The sequence below is a fragment of the Artemia franciscana genome, chromosome 6, assembly GCF_032884065.1.
Source record: "Artemia franciscana chromosome 6, ASM3288406v1, whole genome shotgun sequence".
NCBI lineage: Eukaryota > Metazoa > Arthropoda > Branchiopoda > Anostraca > Artemiidae > Artemia > Artemia franciscana.
The window spans coordinates 25,389,781-25,414,179 of NC_088868.1; the positions used below are offsets into that span (position 1 = coordinate 25,389,781).

Consider the following 24,399-nt stretch of genomic DNA (forward strand, 5'->3'; position numbering starts at 1 on the left):
TAAAGCACCAATTGTTGTGTGAAATACATGGGCACCGGCAGGGGGGACATGGGACATTTCCCCTGAAAATTTGGGACTATAAAGTACTTATAAGGAAACCGAAGGAAAGAGAGCAGAATAAGCAAAAACTATGGAAAAAATATGTGTCGCTCCATTGCTGCCTACCTGCCAATAGATTTTGTCCCTTAATAAGGAAAATATGAGTTCTAATTTGTGACTGAGTAACCCCCTTCCAGTTTTTCACAAACATTTTTTCTATATAATTTTGTTGGAGCAACAAAAAAAATTCAAATTCTTCATAGTAATGGATGGTAAGTAGATAACGATCCTTGTCAATAACGAAAGTATGAGCCTAACTATTGATAACATTAGATCAAAGAATCAGCTTTTTATGGTGATTTTAAACATGTATTTGTTTACTAGTAATTAGTACGCTTATTAGTACACAAGAAAATTCATATAATCATAGAAAACACAATGAAAACAACTTAATAAGGGGCAATTTCGGTAAAAATATGCCGTCAAATTTTGCTTGCATTGCAAGACTACCAAGCACCAATAAACTGATATATGAAGTCACTATAATCAGAAATCTTTCCTCTGAACGGGATACTGGGAATTTCTGTATTTTTCCCCTGAACGGACACGTTTATTTGTGTTTTATTGTCATTTTTTTTCAGGAGTGATTGTATTTATCTAGTTGTCAATTTGAAAAGTATTTAATTCTTTTACAGTTATGAAGCATAGAATTGTCAAATGTATCATTTTTTGGAATTCATAATTTAGATTAAAAATATTGAGTTGTAAATTTTTATTTGACAAAAATCCTCCTCAATGCCTCACTCTTCACGCTATAGTTTTTCGGCACTTTAAAAAAACTTACTTATTGTTGTAATTAAACAAACCTGTTGTTTCAGGAATCGTTTTCAAAGAATTGGGACAAAATTTAAACTTTAGCGTAAAGAGAGAAATTTTGAGGGGGGGAAACCCCTCATATACGTAATAGTTTCTGTTCGTTTTAAGTTTTAATGTTGCTGCTTACTTTCAGTTGAAAAAACTCGCTTTTTGTTTAACTTCTGATCGTTTCTTCAAATAACGCCAGGATACCTGGCTCAACCTCCACGAAAAAATCTCCCCCCCCCGTAGAAATACCCTTTGGACAATTAAATTCTGGCGAAAATTTACCCAGAACAATTACCCTTATCGTCTCTACGCGTAAAATTGAATTGGTTAAGAGAAAGCAAGACATAAAGAAACTTCGCATAGGAATTCTGGTAAATTCACCCAGTTAAAAATTTCCCCTGTAAAGTTCACCTCCAGGAAAGTTCTCTCTCCATGGAAAATTCTCCCAACAGAAAATTTGTCCTCCCATCCCCACCCAGAGAATATATGTATACTTCACAATAACAAATAGAACAACTTGCAAATTTATAACTTAAAAACCTTTTCTCTGTGGGGGTAATTTTACCTCTAAAAACATAGTTATGGGGCTTTTCAACTATGGTGAACAAAAAAACTATCTCCAAGTTTTGGTAGGACAATTTTGGGACAAAGTGGCATGGGAGGGGGCCTAGTTACCATCCAGTTTTTTGTTCACTTCAAATAGCACTTTATTTCCGTGAGAATGAGCCCTCTTCCTACGTTGTAGGCCCACTGGGTCGATACAATTATCCCTGGAAAAAAAAAATAAATAAACACGCATCCGTGATCTTTCTTCTGGCAAAAACTACAAAAGTCCCCACTGTTGCAGATTTGAGCTTGAATGAAATGTTTTTCATTAAAATTCTATGGCTTCTAGGGGATCTTTCCCCTTTCTTCCAAAATCAGACAAATTTTCTCAGGCTCGAAGCTTTTGATGCGTGAGAACATAAACTTAATGAAACATGCATTTGGAATAAGAATGATAAGCCCATTCTTTTGATGTATCTATTCGTATCAGAATTCCGTTTTTTACAGTTTCGGTTGCTATTGAGCCGGTTCACTCCTTACTTACAGTTCCTTGCCACGAACTGTTAGATTATCTATCAAAATCCAAACAGAGATCATTGAAATATTGATTGTTTTTTTCTGCGCTACCAAAAGTGTTGTATTCGTAAAACCTTACAGTTTAATGAAATGTAATTAAACAAATAGAAACGGTTTTTCAACTAAAGTAAGGTGCAAGTTTAAACTTTAAAAAAAATGTAAACTACTTTGTATATAAGGGGGACTCCCCCCTTCTCAACACTTAGTTCATTAAACAAAAGTTTTTTAGTACTTTGAAAAAATCTTTTTTTTTTCCATTTAAAAATTTTCTTAAAAATTGGGATGAAAACAAACTTCACAGTAAAGAGTAAGGAGCTAAAGAGCAGACAACCCCCTTCATACAAAGAATATTCTATTAAAATCTGTTCTTTGTTTTCTGTAGAAAAACTCTTATCTTATTTAATTTCGGATTGTTTTTCTAATCATACCCAGGCCTAACCAAGATATGATTTGAGGTACCGGTACCTTAAATCCCTGGTTAATTGCTTTCAAAATGCGTAAGTCAGTAATTATAGGTTGATTAGTCCTATCATACGTTTAAATTTGCAATTTTAATTTTGGATAAAAATATGGATATACTTAAAAAATTGCCGATAAAAAGTAATGTTGGTGAAAAGTCCTTGTTAATATTACTACTAAAGAATTTCGGTTGGATGAAAAGGAGTACCATTGTTTTAATTCTCTTACTTTATGCTAAATCTGAGTCAAATTTCAAATTTCTATTTTTGTGCTCAACAGACATATCGAGGTTTATACTTTGAATTGAATACCAGAAAATCACAAGATAAAAAAGAATTAATTAGAAATCTACCACAGTTTAAAACCCTGAGGGTTTAGATCACCAATCTATACCTATCAAATACAAAAATAGCAAACTCGTAATTATTTGTTTTTAGGGAGTATTTTGACTCTTATGATTAGTTTGAAGCACATACCTACACACATCTTTATTAAAGTTCATATTTTTCTGACGATTTTGGTCTTCATTCGAATACTCTCTAGATTAATAGAAGAGGAAATACTAACGAAGAGCTCTAAACTGACAGGACTCACCATTGTAAACATTCACCGAAATATTGAGGTAGACATCGACTGTGTAACAAATAGATACGGCGGTTGTGGAAATACACAAATAGACTTTTTCTTATAAAATGTGAATTCTGTAACTTGAGCGAAATATATTGAACTTTAAAAAAGTGGAAAGATGCGCTATGTTGTTATGAAAAGTAAAAATTTTGATTAGTAAATTTTTGAGATTTTGTCAAAGCTGACACTGTTCATTAAAACGTTATTTAAAAAAAAAGAAACAGTGATTAGTTAATGCTTTATTGCCTCTACTTAAAACCCTCGTTTTAAGTGTCTTCTATGTATTTCTATCTCTTCGTTCTGTTTTCTTGTTACACCCCTAAAAAACAAGTATTTAACGTTTAAAATATCTTTTATGAATATGCAAGTTGTATCTTTATCCTCATTTCCAACTCATCATTGCTATCATAGTTACTAAACGATGCCATATAGTTAGATGACGTACTAAATGATTTGACCCATATAAATTGTCACAAAGAGTGTGTGACCCCTAAAGATGGTTCAAGACCAATTTTTTTCTGACAATAAAAAGCTTAACTCACTCGCTATATCGGTCAGAAGTGCTAAGGCAAAAAATTATGCAGAAAATATTAAATATCATATTTTTATAGATGGTGAACAGCTTTTTTTTTATGGTGGGACGGTTTTTATAACTTGCTATTTTTTGTATCAATATTTTTATACCGTTTTAATTTCAGCAGATTTATTAAAACTTTAACTCTCACCCGATTTTAGATTAAACTTACGACCATTTCCACTACCTACCTACGACAAAAATTGTTAAGGTTCCCATTAAAGTCCGGGTATTTCTTTGTTCGCAATTTTAAAGTAGTAACCTATTATGCGCCCCCTAAAGAAAATACTGGATTCGCCCCTGCGGCTCCCTCCTTTATTTTCTTGTGAATTGGTCCTACTGACCAGAAATTACTTTTGCACTGTTTGTATTCTAATATTGGCCTTAATTTTTTAATAAAGTAAGCTCAGAAATCCCCTAATGCAAACTGGGGTAGAAAATGGAAGCCTCCTTTGAATCCACGTCTTCTGCATTCTATGTTTTGGCATCCAGACACTCAATTGGTTATTTCAGCCTCTTAGTTGTAAGTTGTGACTTCAAAGTGCTAAAACATGAAGTCTGGTGAATTTCAAACGTAATTTTGAATAACTTACTTACGGTTTCACAATTGGAATATTCGCCCTTCAATCAATTAGCTCCGGAATCCCTGTGGATTGTGGATCAATTGGAAACCATTGTGAAAAAAGTTCACTACATCTTATATTTTCCTATAGTAGGTTCATGGTATAATTGTGGCCTCATAATGTTAATTACAACTACTACTACAAACAACAACTCACTGCAGCACCAAGCCACCTGAGGCAAAAACAGCCACTAATGCTCGTTCTCCATCCTAATCTATTCAAACCCTCCCTCTTTACACCCTCCCAAGAAATTCATATTCCCCTTAATTCTTTTCTTATTACATCCTCCCGCCCCATTTGGAGGTGACCTGCTTTTCGTTTGACTTTAGACAGTGGCCTAACAAGGGCTATTTCAGGTAATCATCATCTTTCATCCGCAAAAAGTATCCTAGTCACCTCAACTTTTCTCTCATTATAGGCCTAGACAGCGGGATTTACCCACAATTTTCGTACAGCTTACTGTTTGAGATATGGTCAGCTTACAGCTTATTGTTGAGATACGGTACCCAGAACAATCCGTAGACAATTTCTTGATTCTTTTCTTATGACATCCTCCCATTTCATTCAGGTATGATCTGCTTTTCGTCTGGCCTTAGACAGTGGTTATTTCCGGTAATCATCATCTTTCACACCCGCAAAAAGTATTCTAGCCACCTCAACCTTTCTCTCATTATAGGCCTAGAAAGCGGGATTGACCCACAATTTACAGCTTACCGCTTACTGTTGAGATACGGTACCCAAAACAATCCGTAGACAATTTCTTTATTCTTTTCTTATGACATCCTCCCATTTCATTCAGGTATGATCTGCTTTTCGTCTGGCCTTAGACAGTGGTTATTTCGGGTAATCATCATCTTTCAGCCGCAAAAAGTGTCCTAGCCACCTCAACCTTTCTCTCATTATAGGCCTAGACAGCGGGATTTACCCACAATTTTCGTACAGTTTACTGTTTGAGATATGGTCAGCTTACAGCTTATTGTTGAGATACGGTACCCAGAACAATCCGTAGACAATTTCTTGATTCTTTTCTTATGACATCCTCCCATTTCATTCAGGTATGATCTGCTTTTCGTCTGGCCTTAGACAGTGGTTATTTCAGGTAATCATCATCTTTCAGCCGCAAAAAGTGTCCTAGCCACCTCAACCTTTCTCTCATTATAGGCCTAGACAGCGGGATTTACCCACAATTTTTTACAGCTTACTGTTTGAGATATGGTCAGCTTACAGCTTATTGTTGAGATACGGTACCCAGAACAATCCGTAGACAATTTCTTGATTCTTTTCTTATGACATCCTCCCATTTCATTCAGGTATGACCTGCTTTTCGTCTGGCCTTAGACAGTGGTTATTTCGGGTAATCATCAAATTTCACCCGCAAAAAGTATACTAGCCACCTCAACCTTTCTCTCATTATAGGCCTAGAAAGTGGGATTGACCCACAATTTACAGCTTACAGCTTATTGTTGAGATACGGTACCCAGAACAATCCGTAGACAATTTCTTGATTCTTTTCTTATGACATCCTCCCATTTCATTCAGGTATGACCTGCTTTTCGTCTGGCCTTAGACAGTGGTTATTTCGGGTAATCATCATCTTTCACCCGCAAAAAGTATACTAGCCACCTCAACCTTTCTCTCATTATAGGCCTAGAAAGCGGGATTGACCCACAATTTACAGTTTACCGCTTGCTGTTGAGATACGGTACCCAAAACAATCCGTAGACAATTTCTTAATTCTTTTTTATGACATCCTCCCATCCCATTCGAGGCAAACCTGTTTTTATTTTGGCCTTAGACAGTGGCCCAACAAGGGCTATTTCAGGTAATCATCATCTTTCAGCCGCAAAAAGTGCCCTAGCCACCTCAACCTTTCTCTCATTATAGGCCTAGAAAGCGGGATTGACCCACAATTTACAGCTTACCGCTTACTGTTGAGATACGTTACCCAAAACAATCCGTAGACAATTTCTTAATTCTTTTTTATGACATCCTCCCATCCCATTCGGGGCAAACCTGTTTTTATTTTGGCCTTAGACAGTGGCCCAACAAGGGCTATTTCAGGTAATCATCATCTTTCAGCCGCAAAAAGTGTCTTAGCCACCTCCACCTTTCTCTCATTATAGGCCTAGAAAGCGGGATTGACCCGCAATTACGGAGCTAGAAAGCTCCGTAGAAAGCGGGATTGACTCCGTAATTACGGAGCTAGAAAGCTCCGTAGACAATTTCTCTGGAAAGCATCTAGCAAATCCTACTCTATTTTTCGAAGCGCTTAGGCTTCAGAACCATACTTGACCGCTGCCATCACTGTAGCTTTCACTTGTAATTATTTGTAACTACTTACTTAAAGATCTCTTGAATCCTAACTTGAGCGGAAAATGACTGAACAAGGACACGCAGAACAACAAATAAAAACTAATAAGTCACTGCTAGTGAAAAAAGAAGAATACTGGAAGATTTTGGCTGGACCTCCTGCTCAACCTTCCTCAGTGCAAAACGGAAAAAGATTTAGGATTCAATCGTTTGGCAATTATATTTATATTTTCCCTGAATTACCATAAATCAACAGAAGACCAAAATGTACGTATGATGAATATAAGTACGAGATAGGTGGCTTGGAGCAAAGGCCTCTACTTCAAGCCTTCTTATCATTCAGAATAAATTTGCTTTCATGATTATGAATTCAATAAGGTATGAAGCAAGTCTACCTTTCTCAGTAAAGTCAAGTTAGGAACATTTAATAGGGTGAAGCCTATTTTTTGATATCCAGGGGTAATTTTTTTCCGTTTTTTTTTCAGCGGAAATGCCAAAAAAATAATTTTCAGTGAAAATACCCCTGAAAAAATCTTTGCCAAAACATTGTAGATCTGTGGGCTTCTGAAGGCAAAGGTGCTTATCAGCACCCTTGCTGCTGATTAGTCAAAGAGCTTGGTGCTCTAGGCTGTTTTAGTCTGGCTGTTGCTTTGGCCGTTCTAAATAAATAGTTAATCTTGAAACTCTCAGCCGCTGCCAAGTGGGGCTGCAGGAATAAAAAAGGTGACTGATAAATCCATTGGAGAGGGGAGGGGTGAATTTAAAAAGCCCAAAAACAGGCAAATTTAAATTTAAATCATCTAACACTTTTAAATCCCCGCTGTTCCGACTGTCCGCCCAGTTCCTATAAAAATGCACTATTTTGCATGACAAAATTTATGAATACGATAATTCCAGAAAATTATCTTTAATTGCATTTTATTAGCAAATTCTGCTAAAAAATTCATTGGATTTTGTTGAACCAAGTGTATGAATATTTTAAGGTGCAAATGTATTTCATTTACACACAAGTTGGGTGTGGCATGTATACTAAAAGCGTCATGCACTAGATCACGCTGGCAAACAAAAACTATTTAAATATAATTATCGATAATGAATAAATTCAGTAGCCGCAGAAAAAAATGACAAATAAAACATTATTAAAAGCCTATTTTTTACTTACAATTTGAAGAAAATTATTTTTTCGGGGGAGGGATTCAAAAAACTTTGAAAAATTCATCACAAATTTGTTTATATACATTTTGTTACGTTTTTACGAGTCGGACAAATAATTTAAGGGGAGGGGTTCAAACTCTGCAAGATACAAAGATGCAATAAAAAGTACAATATATTTATGGCGAAATTTACAGCAATTGATTTCTTGAGGGTATGTTGCTAATCTTGACTTAAGAAGACCCCTCTTGTAGGCTCCGGCCCTTTCGTGGGTGTGGCAGTAGCTGCGACCTAATAAAGGAGGAATAATGTCTGTAGTCAAACAGTTCGTGGTAACGAACTGTAGTAAGAAGCGACCCGGCTCAATAGTAACGAAAACTCTTAAAAAACGGAATTTTGATACCAATAGCTACATAAAAAGAATCGCATTTTAATGCTGATTTCAAATGTATAAGTTTCATCAAGTTTAATCCTACCCATCAGAAGTTACGAGCCTGACAAAAATTTGAACTATTTTAGAAAATGGGGGGAAACACCCCCTAATAGTCATAGAATCTTAAGGAAAATCACGCCATCAGCTTCAACGTATCAGAGAACCTTACTGTACAAGTTCCAAGCTCCTATCTACAAAAATGTGGAATTTTATATTTTTTGCCAGAAGACAAATCACGGATGCGTGATTATCTGTTGTTTTTTTTCCAAGGGTGATCGTATCGACCCAGTGGTCCTATAATTTTGTGAGTGGGCTCATTCGAACGGAAATGAAAAGCTCTAGTGTCCTTTTTAAGTGACCAAATAAATTGGAGGGCACCTAGGCCCCCTCCAACGCTCGTTTTTTTCCGAAGTCGTCGGATCAAAATTCTGAGATAGCCATTTTATTCAACATAGTCGAAAAACCTTATAACTATGTCTTTGGGGACGACTTACTCCCCCATAGTCCCCGTGGGAGGGGCTGCAAGTTACAAATTTTGACCAGTGTTTGCATATAGTAATGGTTTTTGGGGAGTGTACAGACGTTTTCAGGGGGATTTTTTGGTTGGGAGGAGGGTTGAGAAAAGGGGGTATGTGGGGAATATTTTCCATGGAGGAATTTGTCATGGGGGAAGAAGATTTCCATAAAGGGGGCGCAGCATTTTCTAGCATTATTTAAAAAAACAATGAAAAAATAAATATGCAAAAGTTTCTTCAACTGAAAGTAAGGAGTAGCATTAAAAATTAAAACGAACAGAAAATATGACGCATATAAGGGGTTCACCTCCTCTTAATATCTCAGTCTTTACGCTAAAGCATTTTTAGAATCTGAACTATTTATTCTATGGCCTTTGTGATTCAGGGGACAAAATTTAAGCTTTAGTGTAAAGAGCAAGGTATTGACGAGTGGGTGAACCCTCTCATATACATAATAAAAATGTACGAATACAGAAGTTTGTTACGTAAGCTAATTCGTAAGTTACATATATCTTTTACAAATGAAAACGTTCGTAAAAAACTAAAAGTTCTAGTTGCCTTTTAAGTACCCAAAAAATTGGAGGGCAACTGGGCCTCCTCCCCCTCCTTTTTTCTCAAAATCATTCGATCAAAACAATGGGAAAGCCATTTAGCCAAATAAATAAATATGCAAATTTCGCTTTAATTATTCATCTGCGGAGAGCCGAAATCAAAACATGGATTAACTAAAAAACCTAAACAAGTTTTTTTTTAACTGAAAGTAAGGAGCAACATTAAAACTTAAAACAAACAGAAATTACCCCGAATATGAAACGGGCTATTCCCTCTTCAACGCCCTGCTCTTTACACTAACGTTTTTACTGTTCTAAAAATTAGAGTTGAGAGAAAGAGTCAAACTTTAGCGCAAAGAGCAGGGCGTTGAAGAGGGAACAGCCCCTTTTTTTGCCATAGCAAAAAACGTGTTTTTCGCCGTAGCAAAAAAACAGCAAATTTGCAGTCTCCGGTATTCGTCGTCATTACCTTTAGGATTCGAATTGGCTAGAGGGGATAGCCCGCAAATTTGGCTAGGAATAAATCACCGATTTTAATGTTCGCAGGATTCATGCCTAGTAAATGAAAGATTATAAAGTGAAAGAAACGTATCTTTCCGTGAGGGCCGAGCCTCACTAATGTATCCAAGTGAACACTCAGTCCAAACTGTGCAAGGTCGGCCCAACTGCTAATCCTTCTCTACACTAAAAAGTGTAATTAACGCGCAGGCAAATTATATCCAATTTTCTCTACACACCACACTTGGCTATCGTATCTAATTTTTTCAATTTAAAACGCCAAAAATCTGATTGTGTGATAAATTCAAGTATCAGATTGCACAATTTCTGTGGTCACTGAATTAATTCATGACTAAGGAATCAAGTTCAAACTATTCAAAAGTTCAAATAGTTGTAATCCCTTTGAGAGCTAGTTCAATGCTGCAGCATATCAGGATACTGCAGGCATCTTCTTTGAATTAAATTCATTTTTTTCGGTAATCTCGGTTATAACGTTTTTTTTTCTGATATTATGAGAAATAGAAACATTCAGATCGAAATAAAGATTTTTAATTTTATGAATGGCTTAAGAATATTAAGTGAAAATTTTCAGGGCATGATGAGGGGGATGTACAACTGACGAAAAGGCAATATTTGCATACTTCCTTATATGAAATTGCTCCGTATATGAAAGAGGTTTTTCCTCTTCAACGCCTCGCTCTTTACGCTATGTTTGACTCTTTCTCTTAACTCTACCTCTTAAAACAGTAAAAACCTTTAGCGTAAAGACCGGGGCGTTAAAGAGGAAAAACCTCTTTCATATACGGAGTAATTTCATATAAGGAAGTATACGCATATTGCCTTTTTGTCAGTTGTACATCCCCCTCATCATGCCCTGAAAGTTTCCACTTAATATTCTTAAGCCATTCATAAAATTAAAAATTTTGTTCACTTGGATACATTAGTGAGGCTTGGATACATTAGTTATGTTATTAGTTGGATATATTGTTCACTTGGATACATTAGTGAGGCTCGGCCCTCACGGAAAGATAAGTTTCTTTCACTTTATAATCTGTCATTTACTAGGCATGAATCCTGCGAACATTAAAATCGGTGATTTATTCCTAGCCAAATTTGCGGGCTTTCCCCTCTGGCCAATTCGAATCCTAGAGGTAATGACGACGAATACCGGAGACTGCAAATCTGCTGTTTTTTGCTACGGCAAAAAACACGTTATTTTGCTATGGCAAAAAAAAAGAGGGCTGTTCCCTCTTCAACGCCCTGCTCTTTGCGCTAAAGTTTGACTCTTTCTCTCAACTCTAATTTTTAAAACAGTAAAAACTTTAGCGTAAAGAGCAGGGCGTTGAAGAGGGAACAGCCCCTTTCATATTCGGGGTAATTTCTGTTCGTTTTAAGTTTTAATGTTGCTCCTTACTTTCAGTTAAGAAAACTTATTTTTTATTTAATTACATAAAGAATAGCCTAAAACCCCTTAAAATGACCAAACAAAAGTACACCATTCAAATTGGCTTGGCCCAAAACCCTATAAGGAAACTTACTGTCTCTTGGCTTAAATAACAAGGAAAATCACTTTTTTGCATGAGAAGCATGTTCTATTTTGCTTTTTTCTTGCGAAAACTATATTTGTGCTTTTTAGATTTATACTTTAATATTCATCAGATTTTTTTCTCATTTTGATGGACCGCTCTCCCATTTTAATTATTTTCTACAAAAAACCATTTGTCAAATTCCAGTGTCTGTAGACCAGTGCCTACAAATCCGGTCAAATTTTGATGCTTATTCAAAATCTATAAAAGTCATCATATTTAATGTCACCCATCGAAAGTCACCAGCCTGAGAAAATTAGCCCAATTTGGAAAACGGGGGGAAACCCCTAAAATATCCAGTGATCTTAATGAAAATCAAAGCATCATATTCATCATATCAGAGAACTTTATTGCAGATGTTTTAAGCTCCTATATACAAAAATATGGAATTTTGTATATTTCGCCAGAGGCAAAATCACGGATGCATATTAATTTTTTCCCCAGGGGTGATCATATCGAACCAGTTATACTAGAAGATCAGGAGGGGGCTCTTTTGGTGTTAAATCAAAAGCTCCAATGCCTTTTTTAAGCGACCAAAATATTGAAGGGCAGCTAGTCCGTTTCCTCGTCCATTTTTTCTCAAATTCTTCCGATCAAAATTTTGAGATAGCCATTTTGTTCAGCATAGTCGAAAAATCTAATAGCTATGTCTTTTAGGGCGACTTAATCCAACACAGTCCGTGGGAGAAGGGCTGCAAGTTATGAACTTTGCCCATTGTTTACATATAGCATTGATTATTAGGAAGTGTACAGGCGTTTTCAGGGGGGATTTTTTCTGGTGGTGGGGGAGGGGGTTACATGGAAGGATATTTCCATGGAGGAATCCATGGGAGAAGACAATGTCCATGAAAGGGCGCTGGATTTTCCAGCATTATTAAAAAAACAATGAGAAAATAAATAAATTAAAAAAGTTTCTTGAACTGAAAGTAAGGAGCAACATTAACACTTAAAATGAACAGAAATTATTACGTATATGAGAGGCTTTTCCCCTCCTCAATATCTCCCTCTTAACGCTAAAGTATCTTCAGTAATCTCAAAAGAGCTATTTATTCTAATTAAACGGCCTTTGTGATTCAGGGGTCATTCGTAAAGAATTGGAACAAAATTTGATCTTAAGTGTAAATAGTGAGGTATTGAAAACCCCCTCATACACGTAATAAAATATATGAATATAGAAGTTCGTTCCGTAAATTAAGTCGTATATTATGTATATTTATTACTAATAAAAACGTTCGCAAATAAAATTAAAAGTTCTAGTGACCTTTTTAAGTAACCAAAACAATTGGAGGGCAACTAGATCCCATCTCCGGCCCATTTTTCTCAAAAAACGTCCGATCAAAACTTTAAGAAAACCATTTAGCCAAAAAAATTAAATTGATATGAATTTTTTTTTTAGTCATTCATGCATGGTGAGCCAAAATCAAACCCTGAATTAGTTCAAAAACGTTCAGAAATAAAATAAGAAGAACAAGTTTTCTTAACTGAAAGTAAGGAGCCACTAACTTAAAACGAACAGTAATTATTCTGTATATGAAAGGAGCTGTCCCCTCCACCGCTCCTTACGCTAAAGTTTGACTCTTTCTCGCAAATTTACTTTTTTAAACAGTAAAAAACTTTAGCGTAAAGAGCGGGAAGAGTTGTGGATTATAAATAAACAGTGTTCTGATTGCCAAACAGTTCGTGGTAATGAACTTGAAGTAAGGAGCGATGCGGCTCAGTAGTGACCAACACTAAGAAACCGAGTCTTGGTAACAATGGATACGTCAAAAGATTGAATTTTGATGCTTATTCAGAATGTATAAAAGTCATCAAATTTAATGTTACCCATCGAAAGTTACCAGCCTGAGAAAAATTAGCCCAATTTGGAAAAGGAGGGAAATCCCTAAAACATCCAGTGATCTGAATGAAAACCAAAACATCAGATTTATCATATTAGAGATCTTTATTTAGAAGCAAAATCACGGATGCATTTTTATTTACTTTTTCCCAGGATGATCGTATCGAACCAGTTATACTAAAAGATCGGGAGGGGGCTCTTTTGGTGGCAAATCCAGAGTTTCAGTAATTTTTTAAGCGTCCAAAATGCTGAAGGCAGCTAGTCCGTTCCCTCGTCCATTTTTTCTCAAAGTCTCCGGATAAGAATCTTGATATAGCAGTCTTGCTCAGCATAGTCGACAGATCATAAAGCTATATGTTCGAGGTTTATTTGATCCCCCCACAGCCTCCATGGGAAGGAATAGAAGCTATGAACTTTACCTATTGTTAACGACAATATTGGCTATTTTCTGGCGGGGGAGGAGGGGTACATAAGAGGGATTTTTGTAGGGAATGGATCTTTCATGGAGGGCAGGGCTGGATTTTTCGATATTATTTAAAAAGCGATCAAAAATTGAATAAAAAAAGTTTTTCCAAGTGAAAGTAAGGAGCAACATTAAAACTTAAAACGAATAGAAAATATTATGTATATGAGGGGGTCGCCCCCTCCTCAATACATCGTTTCTTATGTTAAAATGTGACTTTTTATTCCAATTATTTAACAATGACTCTTGAAACACAAGGGATCTTTAATCAATTTGATAGTCTTTTTCAAAAGTAAAAAAAAAACTTCAATGTAAAGAGCGAGGCATTGAGGAGAGGATACCCCCTCACATATGCAATAATTTCTGTTTGTTGTAAGTTTTAATGTCGCTCCTTACTTTCAGTTGAAAAAAACTCGTTTCCTTTTAATTTAATTGCAAAATGAACGACAGCAAATCATTTATCAGTAAACTGCAATTATGCTTGCAGAGTGCCTTCTATCTGCAGAGTAGTCACTAGAAAGGGACATATAGAACGAAAAAAAAACTAATAAAGAAATAAGCTTGACCCTGAATTTTATTTGTTTTTGAATTTCATATTGATCAATTTTAAGTAAAGAAAGGAATAAGAGTCCTTAAAACTATACCACTTCAAAGGCGTATAATAAAAATTAGTAAAAACACTCTCTTTAAATTAATATTATTGATACCTATTTAAAACCATTGTACATATTTTTTAATGTTATAGAAAACATTACTAGAATTAACGCTTTATTCTTTTCAAGCAAAGCTAAACTCTTACTAACAAATTTTAAGTTATAATAGTTTGACGAAAAGTTTCTAAATAAATTAGGAAATTGTATTCCATTAGTCTATTGATGTGCTGCAATCTGCTCATTCCCTTAAGAGGCTAGTAACGTTTAATGTAGTTCTTGAATACGGCACACTTGGAACTCGATCCCAATACTTTTGACGAGACGACTTTCACCACTATTGCTAGGGATAAGTTAAAGGTCGTTGGCCCTTACCTTTTCCATGAAGATTGTCTATCTTAAACAACATCATCTAAGAATTTGTATAACGTTTGAGGGACTAATCACCAGTACAGTTATTATGGTATGTTGGGAGACACTAATCCGTAGTAAAAGACAAAACTTTGTAAAGATGGTCAAAAAGGTTGAATTACAAAGTAAGTATAAGAAATGACATGAAAAACAGCGAAATTTTAAAATTTTAGGGTGGCACGGGCTCATAATTCCTTCTTCTGTAACCCCTTACCCATTGGAACAAGGATTGCAATTATTGCCCGCAGGATTCCTCAGCTAGAGATATATCGTCAAATAATTGATGGTTTAAGTAACTAATCCTGTTATGAAGGAAATTGAAGCATAAAGAAACTGGTACTGTCGAAATTAAACGATATTTGATACCTCTACGCTTTCCCATCCATCCCTAAGTGATTAAAAATGGTCCTAAAGTGTGTTGCTACATCTAGATTTGAACTCTGGGTTTCTTACTACCAACCTGATATCAAACCCACTGCTTCACATTGGACGCTTCACAGAGCACAGAGGTTCTCAAAGACAAATTGTTGGTATTATTAAAATAGCTGGGTTCAAACTCTGAGTCCAGTATTACCAAGCTGATATCAAACCCACTGCATCACCATAGAACTCTTCATAGATGCTCTCAGAGACCAATTGTTGGTATAAATCTATTTCCCTACTTTTGGTTATAATTATTTAAGCCTAGTCAATAATTGTAAGACCAATTTGCCACCAATGTAGGAAAAACTGTGTGATCTTAACATCAGAGTGTATCAGATTAACATTGTTTCTTGACTGCTAAGGTTCTTGTGTTGGCGCTGCAGTGGGCTGCTACAGCCGGCTTCGTATAAACAACGTTGTGTTCCGTATAAACAAGCTGAGATCAAACCCACTGCACCACCAAACGACTAACTAAAGATATATTTAATTGCAGGCACAGAGATGGCTTGAGACTGAGACCTAGCAGGAAGCATGCTATGAAATTGGATAGAGACGGCACAGTGACTCTAGAGGTCTCCCATGCTTCAAGACGTGATGCTGGAACCTATACATGCGCTGTAACAAATGAGGTATTGATTAAACCGTTAGGATCCCTAATAATCAGTGTATTTTATGGTCTTCTGATTGAAAGGGCAGATCTAGGGTTTTTTGTAGTTCTAAGCATCATTTGGCTTTTTTTCTTCTGAAGTCAAAAATTTATTGTTGAATAACTTGGAAAAACTCATCTTATAGAACATAGTTCTGTTTTTTCTCAAAAACTTTTCTCAGTACAAAACTATTGCTGCAAATTTCACATACATGTCTTTATTATGCTGACATTTGTCACATTTGTTCAGTATCATGATTTCTTCATTTTTTAACGGATTAAATTTTGAAATTTGAAACAAAACTAAATGACAGAAAATTTCCTAGTTCATGGTGGTTCTAATTATATGAATGGTATTAAAATTACAATTACCAGCTAAGGATTATCTACAGAAGAAAATATAATAAAAGGGGACAATCTACCCAAAAATTTTCCCGGTATCTTCCCAGACAAATATTCTCTATTTTGATCTGAAACAAACATTTTGGCTAACAAAAATCTAAGAAAATTTTTAGACATTTTGCTTTCAGAGTCCATAATTTTTGGTATTGTATCCTTTAGAGGAAAAAAGATGGTCTGCACTGTTGCCACTATCCTTTGGTCATAGTGCACAGTGCACTGTAATGATACATTGCGTTGATACTGTAAGTATCAATGTAATGATCCTTTGAATACATTCAATTGGTGGTTAGTGTAAAATCAGTAGCTGACCAGGGCTGTGTTCTATACCCATTTATGTTGATTATTTTGACGGACTTTTTCCTAAGGAACACTGGAAAGGCTATGGGAGAGCATGGAATCAAATGGAAAAGTAAAAATCTCCAACACTTAGATTATGCTGATGATAGTCTTGTATGAAAATGTTAACAAAATAAATGATGTTGTAGAGGTTTTTGAGATTTCAGGGTGCAAGGATAAGTTTAAAAATTAATCTTCATACATTTAAAGGATTCGCCAAATGACGGAGAAGATGTGATGCTGGGTAACGAGAAGATTAATCAAGTGGGTAGTTTTACTTACATGGTAGTAATATTAATAAAGATTGTGGGTGTAATGAAGATGCTTAAAGCGGAGCCAAGGCTCAGGGTGTTTTTTCAAATTGAGGAAAGTTCGGAAGAGTAGGAACCAAAGTCTATGAACAAAGATGAGAGTATTGGAAGCTACAGTGAAGATGTTGGTCAAGTATGGTTCTGAAACGTGGGCGCTTCGGAGGGTGGAGGAGGTTTTTCTAGATGTTCTCCAGAGGAATGGTCAATGCTGTTTTGGGCACCCGTCTGACTGACTCTGTTCCAAACAGTAAGCAGGACGAAAAATGTGATTCCATGGTCCCACTTTCTAGGACAAAAAGGAGAGAAATGTTGATACGGCTAGGACATCTTTTTCTCCCATGAAAGATGACATATTGCTGAAGCTCACCCTTATCGGGTGATTACACCTTATCTCCGAATGAGATGAAAGAGGTTGTAAGAAAGGATTAATGGAAATTCTTGGGAGGACGTATAGAGGAATGCTTTGAACAGATAGAGGATGCAATAGGAGTGAAATTAGCAACGACTCTTAAGTTATCTAAGATTTCTAAGTCTGCGCGATGGAGAAATAAATGTATCTGGAGTGTTCTAATACAACGACCATCTACAACCTTTTAGTGTTTAGAGCGTTACTTTCCAAATTGTTCATCATATATTTATTATGGCTACCAATCTGAGAGACACTACAACTCAAACTGAAGGCAATACTCGTCGCTGTAGGCAATGTTTTCATATTTCACCTATGTTTTTTTTTTTTTTTTTTTTAATAAAATGTAGGCTAGCTGACTGAAGGCAAAGAGTTTGGCAGTTTCTATATTGTGAGAGTTTGCTTGATAATAAACTTTTTTCCTATTCTATTTTACACTACAAGCATCCTTTTATGGTGGCTTTATCCAATGTTTCAATTCCGTATAGTTCATACACGGATTAAGAGTTTAAGTCAAGGGAAATCCAGTCATAGAGACTTCACAAAAAAATACATATATGATTAGAGATGTAGTTCCTGTATTGCTGGTTCGGCTATATCTGTATATAACGAATTGCCAACTATTCAGGCTACTAAGGAACTTGGCATTAAATTTTATTTCAATAGAACCACATCATTCAATTTAGAAGACGGAATGAAAAGTTCAAACTAATTGTCAACAGCAAGGACAGGGCCAGATCCAGGGGTTGGGGCATGTATCCCTCTCAAGATTTTTCTGGCATTCTCATTTTTTTCTGTTTTTACTTTTATTACTTAACATTTTTAATTTTATTACTTAACATTTTTTGGTACTTTTCTGTTATATAAAACACACTCGAGAAGTGAAGGACTATTAAATATGACGAAAATAGAGTTCTTAGCAAAATTTTGAAGGTCATTTGTGAATCATCAAATTGGGAGCTTCGGCGTCAGCTGACATTATTGGCGTGATTGTTGACCTAGTTCATTATTAACGCTATTCTCGAGGACACCAGTTACTTTGCTTTGACTAGTGATAGAATATAACGTCTCACCATGAATGTTCAAATTAAGATTTGGGATTTGCCGAGGATCGAAGAACCGATAATTATATTTTCGAGGATAAGGGGTTGTTGCCCAAAACAAATGACTGCATCAATGGACACACCATGACTTTGTACTCTTACGAGAAGTAATATTTTAGAAGTGTAACACTGCGTTTTGGGAGCATATTTCCAAGTTATAGTTTCTCGAGCGTGTTTTATATAATAGACAAGTACCCATTTTTTACCCCCATGTCAAAATTTTCTCTTATCTCAATTTCATTTTTAATTAGCTTTTCCTGTTCGAGTCGTTGGCTTATATGAATGTATCGGTCATATAGCCAATATTTACTCTAAAAAAAAAAGTAAAGTAACTTACTATTGAATAATATGGCATATAGGGGTATAAAAACAAACAAAAGAATTTAAAATGTTGCTTCAGGCCCTCATTTCCTTGAATTATTTTTTAATTTATGATGAAATGGCAGGGTGGTCTCTGTAATCAGTTAATAGTTGTGGATACAGAACGAATTTTTGGGCGGTGCACTACCCAAACATGGGCTCCCTCGCTAGCATTTTTAGTCCCTCTACCATTGTAATTAAGGCACCTTTGACCTTCTGGGAGATGTGAGTGGCCCAAAGGGCTATATAGCTACATACCAAGGTCTTAAGACAAAAAATATTAAATAATGGCAACAGTGCTTATACTAGGAGATTACTTGCCCTTTGTTGATCTATTAGGCACACCCAGTGGGGCTTGTTTGACTTCTCATGGGTTGCATCTTTATAAAAATGACTTCATATATAAAAAGCTTGTGATGTGAACAAGAATTATTTATGAAACTATATCACTATAAATCATATTAGTAAATCACCGTTGCTGGTAGCTGCCTGGGGTCAGTTCCCTTGTGTAAACTAGGAATAAAATATTAGCTGTCTTAAAGTAGGTGTACTGAGAGCCCCATGAATCTTAAGTTATGTTACTCTACAAATCTGATAAAATAAGTTCAACTTCTCAAACGTCTTAATTGCATGCATTGGTTGACTTCAAGATATCTTGATTAAACAAAACTAAATGCAAATGCACCAGTTGCAAAAAAGAGTAATAGGGCTGTCATTACACTAGCATTAGGGTAGCTGTCAGTTTTAGTACAATCATATTTTGATAAGCAAATAGGTGTGCATTTTTTCTTATTTAAATATATAATAGAAAGATGCTGATATGAGTAATATTGGAGTGGTATCATACCAGCCATTACAAACGTCAAAGATATGATCAGCGGCGTTTTAATAGTATAGATTTGATTTTCAATTATCTCTGATGTATCTGGTTTTTTTGGTGTTTTTTTTCCTAGCTCCAGTACTTGAATTAATTTACAATTTTCAGTTGCAAAAAATGATTATGTTCATTCATATAATTTTCGCCCAAGAATGCACTCATTTTTTTGGGGGGGGGGGGCTACCTATAGCAGGCCCGGATTCGAAAACACCAAAAATAAGTCAATTGTACGTGACATATGGTAAATCATAAGGAAATACGTCCAAATCTGGAGACTTCGAGCGAGAGAGGCTGGCTATTAGAACCCTTTCAGTCACGATTGACTTCTTGCATAGATGTGAAGGGTTTTTGTGTTTTTTTAATTATTTAAATTATTTTGTTTTTTCCCTTTTTTTCTTTACGGTTGATACAGGCTCCCGGATTTGGAGGTGACAAATTTGGAATTTTGTATTGATTAATGTTTTTTGCTGTGTTTGTTTTTAGTATGTTTTGTTCACTGCTTGATTTAAATCAAACCAGTTTTTCTCTCTTAAATTTTTTTAAATTATCATAAAATTCTTGCCGCTATTAGTGTCAGGTGGAGGAGAGGGTATTTGCCCCCTACATTTTCGAAAACATTTTTTTTTTGTATTTACATTGAACAGATCGGAAAAAGTGCCAAATTGCCCCCCCCCCCCTGTATTCTGAAAAATAAATTCCTTTTCCCTACATTTTCATGAATTAACGCCACTGGCTGCTATAGTCACACAAAGAGATATATTCCTGGAAATCCTCTAACTCTGAAGAGAATATGCGTTTTATTTGGATAGTAAAGAGGATGCGGTATCTTAAAGGGTTTCCCTATCTTGTCCGTTACAAGCTTTCTTAGTTTGTTTGTCCAGACTATTTAGAATTGATTGAGTGGTCTTACCTTAATTTGTAGAGTTTGGATATCAGAAAAAATGGTAGAAAACTAAAAGCCAACGCCTGGAAATCTAAGAAAAACCTTTTTAACTTCTTGCGCTCTGTTCCGGAGATAGAAATATTCAGTTTTCATGCAACTTACATCATCAGAAAGTGTGAATCTTATTTTTGATTAAACGGGGTAAAATATTCTTTTGAAAGCTCAGGAAACAACAATCCCTTAAAAAATTCCTTCATTCCTGTTCAGAAAACGCTAAGAATCAGCTCAAATGAATGATCTTTTGAGCAACTTGGCCACTTTGGGAGTTCCATGTGGTGCCACCCGCTTTGATTGACAAGCTCGCCGATAAAAGGGATGCAAAATTTAATTGTCTTTTCAGTGAAATGTCACAGTTAAACCACAAATCTCTGGGAGAATTTGCTAATGGGTTATTTGTCGTTGCAATGGTCAGCCGGCGCTAAGGTTCGCTAAATTATTTTAAGATATTCCATCGTTATATTTAAGATAATATATTTTAAGATACTCTATTTGGTCGAAACAAAATTATTCAAAAAAAGAAGTGCTCATTGCTCTGAAATTAAACATTTTCTGTGACAGACTTAGAATTTAGCACTAGAAAGCTTGATGAGTAATATCTTCAAATTTGGCTATGCCTGTCTCTAGATGAATTCTATTAAGGGTAATAGGAAAAAGAGAGCAAATTATTCATTGATAACTTTTTTTCTGTTTAGATGGGTCAAGCTGAATCTTCATGCAAGGTAACAATCCGAGGAACAACACACGAGACTGGGTCAGAATACTCTGCGGCTTTGAAAGTGTAAGTTTAAGTTTTCTAAATTATACTAGTTGTATATGTCTAGGATACAACTGATGGAGCCGTCCTAGCCGAGCGGATGGTGCATTAGGTTTGGAATCTTTTGCCCGAAGGGCGGGGGTTCGATTCCTGGTGTGGCTGGTTATTTGGTTTGGGACGGGGGTCAGTTGCGTGAATGTGAAATCTCAGCCAGAGTCAACCCAGGTCTAAATAGGTACCTGGAGAAATCTGGGGAATGTAAGCAGGAAGGATGGGTGAAAACACAGGATAATCCCTTCCCCCATTGTGCTTTCTGACTGGAAGGCTTGAAACGGAGATCAGCACTCCGGTTTGGACTTTAAGGGTCTAGTGCCGTATACTTTTTTTTTTACTTTCCTATCTGTCTTATGTACATGAGAAAAATAATATCATTGCAAAAAAAAGTAACGAATGACGTTAAATCTTAAAATGTGCAGAAATTGTCCAATATAGATAATAATCTTATGTTATCTAACATATATGCTTTAGCACTTGAGAATATAATTTATATGTTGAACGTATTTGTAATTATCTACAATACAAAGAAAAATTTTGCTTAATGATTTAAGGCTCTAGGAGGTTGACAATCCACCTTATACATTTAATAACTTTTGTTTGTTTTAATTTTGACGTTGTTTTACTTTAGTTTGAAAAAAATGGATTTTTTTTGTTGGATTTCGATCCATTTCTTAGGATATTTACATATCCGGCGTTATCCATTCCTTAAGGAGGCTACTGCCTCCAATCAATACGGTAGATTGCAGTCTTTATAGCAAATAAATCATCCCTTAAAGATGTTAATCTCCGAAAAACGTTCATTGGGAGGAAGGGTGGCTAACATGTAAAAAATGGTCTTTCATATAATAATTTTTATTATCTATAGAGAGGGGGCGAGGGCTCATTGGACAAATATTTTTCACAGGCGTTGTCGAGGGTTTTCGGTGGTTTGACTTTTTAGTAATGTTTGATCATAAAATTTAAGTTATCAGTCGCCATTTTTGTCCAGTAGAGATAGAGCTTCATGAGGCTCCTTGACTAGGTAAACATTTTACTGGAGAAATCCCCTGCACTAGCCAATGACAGCACACGGAGGTAAATAATGACTCTTTCTACTCAATTCAATCGGCGTCATAATTGATTATTTAATTAATTTATACTATGCTGCATTTGCGGTCAATCTCCGGCTTTCTTTTAAAAATTTTGACTTCTTATTTTGATCGTCTTGATTGGTTAGGTCTATCCTAAAAATTATATTCTTTCTTTTGTGTAGCAAGAGTTACTCTACTTGTATAAAATAAAAGCCCAATTCAGCAGTACTAGGGGATAAAACGTTTAAAGGAAAATTCGAAAGACACTTGCTTCTAAAGTTTCAACGGCGACCCTAAGAATTTGTATTATAACCCCAAACAAACCCCTGGTGCAGCACCATGCTTTTCCCTCCTATCAATTTTCCGTACTCTTTGGTCTGTTCAGGATGCCGATTCACGAAAATGCACGGAGGAACGTGCATTCGTTTTCAATTTGAAAGTAAAAAAAGCTATTTTTCAAAAACTAGAGGAAAGGCATTATTTGATTATTCACCAAATGATATTTTTCAAAACTAGGAGGGGTGGGGCATTTCCACCAACGTTTTTCGTATATTTGTAATAAAACAGACCTCCCTAGATTATAAAATACAACTTTTGTTTGTATTCTCACTAAAAAAAGGGAAAATTCCCGATCCCCTGTATCTGGTCGATCTGCATTAATTTCTGAGGTGGAGTCGAAATCACAAGAGAGAGGATTTAATGCATATTTCTTTACATGAATTGGGCTTTTATACAAAATTAAATAAATAAAAAAAAGTTTTTTAACTGAAAGTAAGGAGCGACATTAAAACGTAAATCGAGCAGAAATTACCCCGTATATGAAAGGGGCTGTTCCTTCTTCAACGCCCTGCTCTTTACGCTAAAGTTTGACTCTTTCTCTCAACTCTACTTTTTGAAACAGTAGAAACTTTAGCGTAAAGAGCAGGGCGTCGAACAGTCCCTTTCATATACGGGGTAATTTCTGCTCGTTTTAAGTTTTAATGTCACTCCTTACTTTCAGTTAAAAAAAAATTAGTTTTTTTATTTAATTTCTGAATGTTTTTTAGTTAATCCATGTTTTGATTTCAGCTCTCCGCAGATGAATAATTAAAGCGAAATTTGCATATTTATTTATTTGGCTAATTGGCTTTCCCATAGTTTTGATCGAATTATTTAGAGAAAAAAGGAGGGGGGAGGAGGCCCAGCTGCCTTCCAATTTCTTGCGTACTTAAAAAGGCAACTAGAACTTTAAATTTTTTACGAATGTTTTCATTAGTAAAAGATATAAGTAACTTACGAATTAGCTTACGTAACAAACTTCTACATTCTTATATTTTTATTACGTATATGAGAGGGTTCGCCCACTCGTCAATACCTCGCTCTTTACACAAAAGCTTAAATTTTTTTCCCCTGGATCACAAAGGCCGTAGAATAAATAGTTGAAATGACTAAAAACACTTTAGCGTAAAGAGTGAGGTATTAGGAAGAGGTGAACCTCTTATATTCGTAATAATTTTTGTTCGTTTTAAGTTTTAATGCTGCTCCTTGCTTTCATTTGAAAAAAATTTTCATATTTATTTTTTCATTGTTTTTTAAATAATGCTAGAAAATGCTGCGCCCCCTTCACGGAAATCTTCTTCCCCCATGGCAAATTCCTCCATGGAAAGTTTCCCCCACATAACCCCCTCTTTTCAACCCCTCCTCCCAACCAAAAAATCCCCTGAAAACGTCTGTACACTTCCCAATAACCATTACCATGTGGAAACACTGGTCAAAGTTTGTAACTTGCAGCCCCTCCCACGGGGACTGTGGGGGAGTAAGTCGTCCCAAAAGACATAGTTATAAGGTTTTTCGACTATGCTGAATAAAACGGCTATCTCAGAATTTCGATACGACGACTTTGGGAAAAAATGAGCGTGGGAGGGGCCCTAGGTGCCCTCCAATTTTTTGTTCATTTAAAAAGGACACTAGAACTTTTCATTTCCGTTCGAATGAGCCCTCTTGCAAAATTTTAGGAC

General features: G+C 35.8%; 1 protein-coding gene across 1 annotated transcript in view; it reads left to right on the forward strand.

Annotated features, from left to right (window-relative positions):
* The window catches only part of LOC136028528 (titin-like), a 524,102-nt gene that overhangs the window by 236,382 nt on the left and 263,321 nt on the right, over positions 1 to 24,399 (forward strand). The window contains exons 38-39 of the mRNA XM_065706373.1: positions 15,631 to 15,766; positions 21,214 to 21,300. Coding sequence (XP_065562445.1) covers positions 15,631 to 15,766; positions 21,214 to 21,300 — 223 coding nt within the window. The remainder of the gene's footprint in view (positions 1 to 15,630; positions 15,767 to 21,213; positions 21,301 to 24,399) is intronic.